The sequence below is a fragment of the Mytilus trossulus genome, chromosome 11 (assembly GCF_036588685.1).
Source record: "Mytilus trossulus isolate FHL-02 chromosome 11, PNRI_Mtr1.1.1.hap1, whole genome shotgun sequence".
Classification (NCBI taxonomy): domain Eukaryota; kingdom Metazoa; phylum Mollusca; class Bivalvia; order Mytilida; family Mytilidae; genus Mytilus; species Mytilus trossulus.
In genome coordinates, this window is record NC_086383.1 from 3544849 (window position 1) to 3557876 (window position 13028).

Here is a 13028-nt window from a genome sequence, read left to right on the forward strand (position 1 = left end):
GCAAGTTCTGCAGACTTTTGTGTTGCCTAAAAGCTATCATGGGAAACTCGGGTAAAATCTTTGATAGTGTTGACATCAATTATTTGTCAATGCTCACGAATAACGCCGAAGCTGTCCATGAGAGATGGGTGGTACATAATAACACATGGAGTCCCTTTATGTTCCTTTTTATCTTTGTATTCAAACAGTTTACTCCTTGGAATAGTTTCTGCTTTATAGAAACCTTTTATGGGTAGTTCTGTGTTTTAACCCTTACTCCCCAAACAGGTTTGGGGTTGACATAGTTGTTTTTTGTTTGTTTTTGTGTTGGACCGTATTCGCTTGACTCTGAGTGTCTGACTATACGGGATGCTGTAAGTACAAAGAGCAGAATGACAACCTTAAGGGAACTGATGTTGGTGAGTCTCATTGGCTTAGAATACAGATATTATTATGTGGATAACAAATAAAATCACAAAAATACTGAACTTAGAGGAATATCAATTCGGAAAGTCAATAATCACATGGCAAAATCAAATAACAAAACGCCTCAAAAACGAATGGACTAGAACTGTCATACTCCTGACTTGGTACAGGCATTTTCAAATGTAGAAAATGGTGGATTAAACCTGGTTCTATAGAACTGGAAGCATCGAGGAAGGTGATTTTGGATTGATATTTCTCAAGTAAATTTGATACTTTGATGTATGATGTTGGCAAAAGTTATGAGTGTATCTAGATCCTCGTCACATTTATTCACATTCATATCCACATCATCTATTAATCTAAACAAGGAAAGCACTTTGTCAATGGAAGATTAATGGATTTGTTTGTTTTCTTTCTAATTTGCCCATATACATGTTGGCATATGATGGAGTCATTTTGGTTCCCATAGCAGTTTCATTAACTTGCATCTTACTGAATGCCTAGTCACAATGCTAACGCTGGTTCTTTAAAACAACAACTGCGCTTTTGATGGAGATCAAGTTAATCGAACTGTTATAGGCACAAAAAATGGCTTCAATTTGAAAAATTATAATTTTTGATAAAAATGGAATCTTATTTCTATTCCATAATTATGTTTTTATTTTGTTTAAATACTTATTATGAAGGTACTAAGAATCAATACAAAATACAATTATTAATAAATGTATTGTTTTATCTTTGACACGTTCTCACGAGTCACCAGTGATTGTTTAATATAACGCAATGTCAAATATTGTAATCACACAACAAACAAATTCAGGAAGATTAAGTACTAATTGAATCACATGTCACTCATTCAATATCCTTACAAGTCATGGGATCATACGTTAACTCCATGCAGGTAACCGTTGTCTCCTTCGCATGTCAGTTTCCAATAATTCTCTTCTTCTTAATAAATCTAATCAATTTCACACACAAGCACTTTAGTAGCACTACCATTAAATGTAAGAAGAAATTTGTTACTGTTTGGCTGGAACCTTATTACCCATGGAGAACCCTTGGTGGTATTATCTATATCCGAAATGGGAATAATTCTTACGAGTTGTCCAGTAGATGTCAACTGATGTATGTTTCTGGAACTATATCCGGTGATATACACGTTTCCGTCGCTATCAACGTCCTGGAAATACGAGTTCCGTAACAGACTATTGGTATACGTAAAGCCTTTTCCATCATTGCTCTCTCTTTTAATGGACTGTCCGCTGTCCCAATAAATGTACTCATTTTTCTTGCAGCAATAAACATGTCTTGTGTCTACTGTTGTTGGTTGACTTCTAACTACTGTACCATTATCAGCATTTAACCAAGATATCATTTTACTATGAGCAGTAACAAATTCGTTTTCACAAAACGAAATACCCCACACAGGATTGCTGATATTTATAGTCTTCACGATAGTCAGCCGTGTAACATTGATAACCACTATCTTCTTTTCATTTGACGACACGGCGACTGTTTGGTCATTCAGTTTAGCTATGTCTGTTACATTGTAAGGAATACCTAACTGTCCTTGTTGCTTCCCTTTGTTGTCATAATACACGATCTTTTTTTGAGTATAATGGGTCAAAATGATATCGTTATTAAAGAATATCCCACTAACAGCATTTGATGTTACATCAATTGTGAATGCTATTCGAATTTTTCCTGTGTGGAAATTTTTTATCTTCATACCGGGAATAGAACATGCAGAAGGCCGTTGCTCATCAAAAATCAAACTCCCGAGAGAGGTTATGTCTGAAATGATATCTTTCTGTTCAAACTCTACGGATATGGCCCTTATTTCACGTAGAAGTTTAGAAATGTCATTTTCAGTTTGAGGCAGATTGTTTAGAATCTCGTCCATCTTGACCAGACATTGTATTTCTGATCCTTGAGATAAACAAGCTTCGAATAAACTCTTCCAGTTATCAACTGTATTCTTTAGGCTGGACAAAAGTGTTGTTTCGTCATCAAGCTTAATTATTTTTTCTTTCCTTCTACAGTTGGCCTCGTCCCGAAGTTTTTGTTCGAGTTCATTCAAATGTTTACAAACTTTTTCTCGTAAAGTTGTGATTTCTTGAAGAACTGTTTCTATGCCATTTTCAAAATTTTCCTTATTAGTCTTTTGGTTCTGAAGAACTTTACCTAATGTGTTACTCGTTTCTGTTAATGTTGTCAACAGGTTTTTTGCTTTTTCGGATGCTTTTATCCCGGTCACCGCTTTATCGATACAAACTGTACAACAAGGTTTTGAATGATCCTCACAGTAAACTTCTATCGTCTTGTCGGGATGTTCTTTACAAATGACATGCGCATATATACCGGAAATGGTGGTGTCTGTTATAATATCTGTGATGGGAACTATTGTGTGAGTTCGTGTTGCTTTGTAAAGCTTATGACATCTTTGACATGATTCACAGTAAGCTTCATCACACACTGTGCAGAATGAGTGTGCATTCTGGGAAATATTCTCTAATTTACAAGTATCGCAAAGTTTTTCCGACTTTTGGATTGCCTTTCTTTCAATAAGTGATACGATAAAATGGTTCCCGGGTAAATTATCTGCCCAAGTGTCAGACTTCTCATCATTGACATGAATTGGCACAGGTCGACGACATACGGGACATTTGAATCCATTCGGATTGTTTCCTGTCACGGTTGAAACAATATATGTATTTATACACGACTTACAAAACGTATGCAAACACGGCAGATACTTAGGTTCTTTGAAGGTCTCCAAACAAATTGTACAAATTAGTAGATCATCAATATCTTCTTTCACTTTTTCTCCTTTCGTCTCAACCGACATCGCCATTTTGTAGTATCTTTTAAACTTCCTGGTCCAAAGATCAGTTATGATTATAATCGGATATATATATATATATAGCTTGCTCACCTTGACTTGTTTTAACACGTGACCATCATTTCCATGGTACATATTGTACTGATATCTCTTGATATAGTTTCTACGTTTAAATTACTATCAATATTCTACATTATTTTGTAATATTGATTTTAACTTAAAAATGAAGGTTGATGAAATTTCTTTTTATCTAATCACAGTAGAACATTGTCCTAAACGTTTGTTGTTTGAATACCTTAGATTAATTTATTTTCGAGGCTATCAATTATCGTAGATTTAGGAAAACTTACATTTTCGTGGTTAATTTTATTTTGTAGTTTATCAAATTCTTTAAACAAAAGCCTATAGAAAATTTATAGTGCGTTGAACTTTTCAATTCGTGGTTCACCTGTACCCACAAAACCAACGAAAATTGAGGTCCAACGAATAAAAATGAATTCACAAATTTTCCAACTTGATTGACATTTGTAGATTGACTGATTGATTGATCAATTTTATGTAACTATCGTCCAGTGACAATGGTTTTATGTAACTATCGTCCATTGACACTGATTTTATGTAACTATCGTCCAGTGACAATGGTTTTATGTAACTATCGTCCAGTGACAAAGGTTTTATGTAACTATCGTCCATTGACAATGGTTTTATGTAACTATCGTCCATTGACACTGATTTTATGTAACTATCGTCCAGTGACAATGGTTTTATGTAACTATCGTCCATTGACAATGGTTTTATGTAACTATCGTCCAGTGACAATGGTTTTATGTAACTATCGTATAGTGACAATGGTTTTATGAAACTATCGTCACGTGACAATGGTTTTATGTAACTATCGTCCAGTGACAATGGTTTTATGTAACTATCGTCCAGTGACAATGGTTTTATGTAACTATCGTCCTGTGACAACGGTTTTATGTAACTATCGTCACGTGACAATTGTTTTATGTAACTATCGTCCAGTGACAATGGTTTTATGTAACTATCGTCCAGTGACAATGGTTTTATGTAACTATCGTCCAGTGACAATGGTTTTATGTAACTATCGTCCATTGACACTGGTTTTATGTAACTGTCGTCCACTGACAATGCTTTTATTTAACTATCGTCCAGTGACAATGCTTTTATGTAACTATCGTCCAGTGACACTGGTTTTATGTAACTATCGTCCAGTGACAATGGTTTTATGTAACTATCGTCCAGTGACAATAAATTTATGTCACTATCGTTCAGTGACAATGGTTTTATGTAACTATCGTCCAGTTACAATGCTTTTATGTAACTATCGTCCAGTGACAACGGTTTTATGTAATTATCGTCCAGTGACAATGGTTCTATGTAACTATCGTCCAGTGACAATGGTTTTATGTAACTATCGTCCAGTGACAATGGTTCAATGTAGCTATCGTCCATTGACACTGATTTTATGTTACTATCGTCCAGTGACACTGATTTTATGTAACTATCGTCCAGTGGCAATGGTTTTATGTAACTATCGTCCAGTGACAATGGTTTTATGTAACTATCGTCCAGTGACAATGGTTTTATGTAACTATCGTCCATTGACACTGGTTTTATGTAACTGTCGTCCACTGACAATGGTTTTATGAAACTATCGTCACGTGACAATGGTTTTATGTAACTATCGTCCAGTGACAATGGTTTTATGTAACTATCGTCCAGTGACAATGGTTTTATGTAACTATCGTCCTGTGACAACGGTTTTATGTAACTATCGTCACGTGACAATTGTTTTATGTAACTATCGTCCAGTGACAATGGTTTTATGTAACTATCGTCCAGTGACAATGGTTTTATGTAACTATCGTCCAGTGACAATGGTTTTATGTAACTATCGTCCATTGACACTGGTTTTATGTAACTGTCGTCCACTGACAATGCTTTTATTTAACTATCGTCCAGTGACAATGCTTTTATGTAACTATCGTCCAGTGACAATGGTTTTATGTAACTATCGTCCAGTGACAATGGTTTTATGTAACTATCGTCCAGTGACAATAAATTTATGTCACTATCGTTCAGTGACAATGGTTTTATGTAACTATCGTCCAGTTACAATGCTTTTATGTAACTATCGTCCAGTGACAACGGTTTTATGTAATTATCGTCCAGTGACAATGGTTTTATGTAACTATCGTCCAGTGACAATGGTTTTATGTAACTATCGTCCAGTGACAATGGTTCAATGTAGCTATCGTCCATTGACACTGATTTTATGTTACTATCGTCCAGTGACACTGATTTTATGTAACTATCATCCAGTGACAATGGTTTAATGTAACTATCGTCCATTGACACTGATTTTATGTAACTATCGTCCAGTGACAATGGTTTGATGTAACTATCATCCAGTGACAATGGTTTTATGTAACTATCGTCCAGTCACAATGGTTTGATGTAACTATCATCCAGTGACAATGGTTTTATGTAACTATCGTCCAGTCACAATGGTTTAATGTAACTATCGTCCAGTGACAATGGTTGTATGTAACTATCGTCCAGTGACAATGGTTTTATGTAACTATCGTCAAGTGACAATGGTTTTATGTAACTATCATCCAGTGACAATGGTTTTATGTAACTATCGTCCAGTCACAATGGTTTTAAGTAACTATCGTCCAGTGACAATGTTTTTGTGTAACTATCGTCCAGTGACAATAGTATTATGTAACCATCGTCCAGTGACAATGGTTTTATGTATCTATCGTCCAGTCACATGGGTTTTATGTAACTATCGTCAAGTGACAATGGTTTTGTGTAACTATCGTCCAGTGACAATAGTTTTATGTAACCATCGTCCAGTGACAATGGTTCAATGTAACTATCGTCCACTGACAATGGTTTTATGCAACTATCATCCAGTGACAATGGTTTTATGTAACTATCGTCCAGTGACAATGGTTTTCTGTAACTATCGTCCACTGACAATGGTTTTATGCAACTATCATCCAGTGACTATGGTTTTATGTAACTATCGTCCAGTGACAATGGTTTTATGTAACTATCGTCCACTGACAATGGTTTTATGTAACTATCGTCCAGTGACAATGGTTTTATGTAACTATCGTCCATTGACACTGGTTTTATGTAACTATCGTTCAGTGACAATGGTTTTATGTAACTATCGTCCAGTGACAATGGTTAAATGTAACTATCGTCCAGTGACAATGGTTTTATGTAACTATCGTCCAGTGACAATGGTTTTATGTAACTATCCTCCAGTGACAATGGTTTTATGTAACTATCGTCCAGTGACAATGGTTTTATGTAACTATCGTCCAGTGACAATGGTTTTATGTAACTATCGTCCAGTGACAATGGTTTTATGTAACTATCGTCCAGTGACAATAGTTTTATGTAACTATCGTCCAGTGACAATGGTTCAATGTAACTATCGTCCAGTGACAATGGTTTTATGTAACTATCGTCCACTGACAATGGTTTTATGTAATTATCGTCCAGTGAGAATGGTTTTATGTAACTATCGTCCAGTGACAGTGATTTTATGTAACTATCATCCAGTGACAATGGTTTAATGTAACTATCGTCCATTGACAATGGTTTAATGTAACTATCGTCCACTGACAATGGTTTTATGCAACTATCATCCAGTGACAATGGTTTTATGTAACTATCGTCCACTGACAATGGTTTTATGTAACTATCGTCCACTGACAATGGTTTTATGTAACTATCGTCCAGTGACAATGGTTTTATGTAACTATCGTCCAGTGACAATGGTTTAATGTAACTATCGTCCACTGACAATGGTTTTATGCAACTATCATCCAGTGACAATGGTTTTATGTAACTATCGTCCACTGACAATGGTTTTATGTAACTATCGTCCACTGACAATGGTTTTATGTAACTATCGTCCAGTGACAATGGTTTTATGTAACTATCGTCCAGTGACAATGGTTTTATGTAACCATCGTCCATTGACACTGGTTTTATGTAACTATCATCCAGTGACAATGGTTTTATGTAACTATCGTCCATTGACACTGGTTTTATGTAACTATCGTCCATTGACACTGATTTTATGTAACTATCGTCCACTGACAATGGTTTTATGTAACTATCGTCCAGTGACAATGGTTTTATGTAACTATCATCCAGTGACAATGGTTTTATGTAACTATCGTCCATTGACACTGGTTTTATGTAACTATCGTCCTTTGACACTGGTTTTATGTAACTATCATCCAGTGACAATGGTTTTATGTAACTATCGTCCATTGACACTGGTTTTATGTAACTATCATCCAGTGACAATGGTTTTATGTAACTATCGTCCATTGACCCTGGTTTTATGTAACTATCGTCCATTGTCACTGATTTTATGTAAATATCGTCCAGTGACAATGGTTTTATGTAACTATCGTCCAGTGACAATGGTTTTATGTAACTATCGTCCAGTGACAATGGTTTTATGTAACTATCGTCCACTGACAATGATTTTATGTAACTATCGGCCAGTGACAATGGTTTTATGTAACTATCGTCCAGTGACAATGGTTTAATGTAACTATCGTCCAGTGACAATGGTTTTATGCAACTATCATCCAGTGACAATGGTTTTATGTAACTATCGTCCAGTGACAATGGTTTTATGCAACTATCGTCCAGTGACAATGGTTTTATGTAACTATCGTCCAGTGACAATGGTTTTATGTATCTATCGTCCACTGACAATGGTTTTATGTAACTATCGTCCACTGACAATGGTTTTATGTAACTATCGTCCAGTGACAATGTTTTTATGTAACTATCGTCCAGTGACAATGGTTTTATGTAACTATCGTCCAGTAACAATGGTTTTATGTAACTATCGTCAAGTGGCAATAGTTTTATGTAACTATCGTCCATTGACAAAGGTTTTATGTAACCATCGTTCACTGACAATGGTTTTATGTAACTATCGTCCAGTGACAATGGTTTTATGTGACTATCGTCCACTGACAATAGTTTTATGTATCTATCGTCCACTGACAATGGTTTTTTGTAACTATCGTCCAGTGACAATGGTTTTATGTAACTTTCAGTTCAGTGACAATGGTTTTATGTAACTATCGTCCATTGATAATGTTTTTTTGTAACTATCGTCCAGTGACAATGGTTTTATGTAACTATCGTCCAGTGACAATGGTTTTATGTAACTTTCGTCCAGTGACAATGGTTTAATGTGACTATCGTTCATTGACACTGATTTTATGTAACTATCGGCCAGTGACAATGCTTTTATGTAACTATCGTCCAGTGACATCGCTTTTATGTACCTATCGTCCAGTGACAATGGTTGTATGTAACTATCGTCCAGTGACAATGGTTTTATGTAACTTTCGTCCAGTGACAATGGCTTTATGTAACTTGACGTCCAGTGAAAATGGTTTTATGTAGCTTAACGTCCAGTGACAATGTTTTATGCATGTTCAGGACAAAAACTATAAGTAGTTAAAACGGTTAAGACAACATGTGTTTGTCTGGATTGGAGATTATTTTATCTTTTATGTCGTTTTTCTCTATTCTTTATATTTCAGCACCTTATTCTCTATTCGTTATTTTTCTCGACATATTTTTCTCTTTACCTTTTTTTTTGGGGGGTGGGGGGGGGATTTTAGTCTACACGTCCTATCCAGTATTTTGTATTCCGTAATCCAATCTAGACCGTTATACGTAGATCAGTCGTCCATTAGAAGGTCAATAGAAAAAGTCAATGAGTATGATGCCAGATATAAAGAGTATCGAAATGGTACCTTGGGGCCCATAAACGAGAGTGTGTAAGGGTTCTTTAGAATAGAATGAATGGTACTATCTCTCTACATGATGCATATAATTTAACACTAAAACTCTGACCATACGCGACAACAAATTTATACATCCTTCACGGCACAATTGAGGTCATACTTTAAGATTGATTTTACTGCCGGTTTTATATTCATTTAATCATTTGGGATTCACTCAATTTTATCAATTACGAGTTATTTCTCTTAAGGTTGCAGTCTTATAATTGATTGCTCCATAGGCTTACATGCAAAATAGCTGATCTTCAAAAAATGTTAATTCAAAAATGCTACATAGAAAAATATTTAGTCTACATATCATGCATTTAGTAAGGTCATACTATGATTTCATGCAAAAAATGGCACCTTGCTACGAAGAATAAAAAGTTAATCAACCTCAATGTCAAAACTCCCTTTTTCTACTTTCTGTTTGCTGTTTTCATCCGACCGCACAAATTCTAGTTAACATGAGATCCTTCCACCTTCCTGTTTTAATTTCTGAAAAAAGATGCCATATTTTTGTTACATTTAAATAGTTCTTTCAATTCATCACAAAGTTTTAATCAAACAGTTTATAGGCAGTGCAGAAAAAAAATTCAGAAAAATTGGAACTATTTTATTACACTCCATGTTTTGACATGCACCGGAAACTGAAAATGTAATACAGGACTGGTACCTTAATGATATAATCTTGTAAAATAGAGCTGATACAAAAAGCAAACATTAAATTGGATGCTGGATGAGTACTGATTGATAACATGATGTTTTATTAGTTGTTGACTTTGAATAAGCATTGTATCAATCTGATGAGTTGGGCGGAGGTTTTAGTAAAATTGGTAAACGCAATTTACCCTACAATTTGGAAATTTCTGGATTTGTCATGCCACAGTTATGGGTTAAGGTAATATTTATACACTGAAGTATAACGTTGTGCAAAAAGTAAAATCACAAAAATACTGAACTCAGAGGAAAATCAATTTGGAAAGTCCATAATCACATGGCAAAATCAAAAAACAAAACGCATCAAAAACAAGTTTTTCTATAGTGCAGTGCACAAGACGGGTATACCATGCTATCTTGGTGCAGAAGTGTCTCATTCATGTTTAAGGATTAGAGAATTTTCGTGTACCGATGGTTTATAAATATACAATGTCTTTGGAGTAGAATAGATACACTTGTTTATCCACTATAGATTTATGCCTCAACTTGAGTATCATTACGGGTGTCACTAGAGGAGCAAAACGCTAACCTTTTCGGAGCATTGTAGTTTATAAATACTTATACGATATGTGTAAAACATAAGTGTATGTATCTATTTTATTATAACGTATAGTATATATATATATATATTTCGATAGGTCTCAATCAGAGGACTGAGTAGTATGTAGTTTAAAGTAGGGAGTAAGGAGATACACAACCAGCTGGTAGAAGTATTGAACAGTATGGTATGAAAAAAATTTATAGTTTCTTCTATGGCAACCTTAACCGTAAGAGACGTCATTAGGGCCGCCGTAAACTACACGTTATGTTGGGTCAGTTTTGATTAAGTATATTTTCGTTAAATAGTGAAAAAGAATTTGAACATTTCCGAATTATAATTTGTGAAATTAAATTTGTACTAGAATAAATTGTTATTGTTTAAAGTATTAGTCACTTGTTTTGTAAGTACAGACTTCCTCCAAGCCAAAACTCGTCTATCCGTGACAATTGGTGTTAGAAGTGTTAGTTAATAACCCCTTTTTGGGGAATTTCTATTTCTTATTTTTAAGTTGTTTTTTTTTTTCATGTTATTTTGGCTTTTACTGCCCTACTTGGATTCTTTGAACTTATAAAATCAGAGTACGAAGTTTAAGAGCATTGTGGACCATTATTCCTAATTGTTTTGCCAAATACAGCTAAGGTTATCTATTCCTCAGGTAGAAAAGCTTTAGTATTTAAAAAAAAATCTAAAGAAATGTTGGTGGGGTTCGTGTTGTTTATTCTTTAGTTTTCTATGTTGTGCCATGTGTACTGTTGTTTGTATGTTTGTCGTTTTCATTTTTAGCTATGGCGTTGTCAATTTATTTTCGATTGATGATTTTGACTGTCCCTCTGGTATCTTTCGTCCCTCTTTTAGTTTATAAATATGACCATATCAATGATAGGTCATGTCAGCACAGAAGTGTTAACTACTAGGCTGATGCAATCCTCGGGGAATCAATACGCCACCAGCAGTGTCATCGACTAAGTAGTTGTAAATAAGATACCTGGATTAAATTTTGTATTTTCGCCAGACGCGCGTTTGCTACTGCTATAGTTTTTTAACAAACATATTTTTGTTTGCCGAATGTGTTTATTTATCATGTTTTCATAGTATTAGAATGATTTGGTTTATACATTTCAGACTTAAAACAGGGTCAAACATGCCTGATGTTCAGTAGTTGTCGTTTGTCGATGTGGTTCATACGTATATCCCGTTCCTCGGTTTTTATAGATAACTCTGTCGGTTCTCCAATTTGAATGGGTTTACACTAGTCATTTTGTGACCCTTTATTCATTTGTAGCTCGCTGTTCGATGTGATCCAATGATCCGTGTTGAATTCCATTTTTTGACTTTGATCATGTTGATGGTTTACTTTTATAAACTGTAATTTGGATGGATATGTGTCTCATTGGCAATCATACCACATCTTCTTATCACAATATCATACGACTATTTAGGTAAAAAGGAACAAAGAAAGAATATAATTTTGAGGAAAATTAAAAAACGAAGGTACAATAACACATTATGATCACCCACAGCCGTCAATGATTATGCTATGTTATGAATTGTTTGGTATTTGAAATGACTAATTGTTCGTGTAAACACGAACAATGACCGCTTGAGAGATAACAGGTAAGCGTACCAAAAATCAGTATGATCGAGAAAAAGCTCTAAGTAGCAACAACTTTAAATAACTTCGACGAATCGCGAAGGGAGAAGGCTTGAGGGTGACAGTTGGTCGATAATGGTTTTGACAATATTTAGACACTTTTAGATATACAATCGTCTGACGTTCCTCTAGCTCTCATGTGTTTTTGGTGTCTAAGTAGAATTGTCTGAAACGATCTATGTTACTCGTTTGATTTTTTTTAAATATACTATTGTTTCAATATCAGTAATTTGTTAGACATGGTTTGTTCACGTCATTTTTTAAAATTTGTCTCAAGATTCCATTTCTTTTTATTTCTGTTTTAATCAATGGGATTTTTGTACTTCGTTAGTACGTAGTCGGCTATACCGCACGATATATGTAGGACGACAGCTGCATACAAGTACATCACATGTAGTTAAATTGCTGAACATGTTGGAGAAAGGCGAAACATACCACAGTGACATTCATACTCATAACTTCATAAGTCAAGATCAAACTGACAAATCAATGGCTAAAAAGAGGAGAGAAATGACAAACAGTAGTACAAACACAGAAAACATGAGACTCGGCGACACGAACATCATTATAGTATAAGAGAAATTGGACAACATTCATTTGACATCAATGTTGAACAATAAACCGAGGGGAATGTTCGGTTTAATATGTCGGCCGGATATGTACACTTAATAACATAGAACAGAATAAATTATTGAAACAATGTCCATAGGTCAGTGAAACCCAGTCTGACAGATATGTCTTGGAAGGATTCTGTGTATCAAATATAGTAATATTACTCTGAAACATAATAACAGAAATCGTGACAATCGAAACCAACGCGACATTCAAATTCGTTAACAAATGCCACACTTCTGACGTGGTACAAAAAAACCAAACACAATGACATGGCAAAAACAAACAAAAGCAATCAAGAAACAATATAAAAAACTAATGACTTAGAAATATGCATCTTGCAAAAAACTTGTGGTGATAGAAGTTGCATCGGAAGGATAGCAGAGTCTG

At 34.9% G+C, this 13028-nt stretch overlaps 1 protein-coding gene across 1 annotated transcript; it reads right to left on the reverse strand.

Moving 5' to 3' along the window:
• Positions 1-1363: 1363 nt before the first annotated feature.
• On the reverse strand, positions 1364-3259 carry LOC134691579 (E3 ubiquitin-protein ligase TRIM56-like). Its single transcript, XM_063552143.1, has one exon. It carries the CDS (start codon positions 3257-3259, stop codon positions 1364-1366), a length of 1896 nt encoding a protein of 631 aa, XP_063408213.1.
• Positions 3260-13028: the final 9769 nt, after the last annotated feature.

What these genes read in the sequence shown, in the direction of transcription:
- LOC134691579 (XM_063552143.1), bottom strand. Translation starts at nt 3,259, where the DNA reads ATGGCGATGTCGGTTGAGACGAAAGGAGAAAAAGTGAAAGAAGATATT.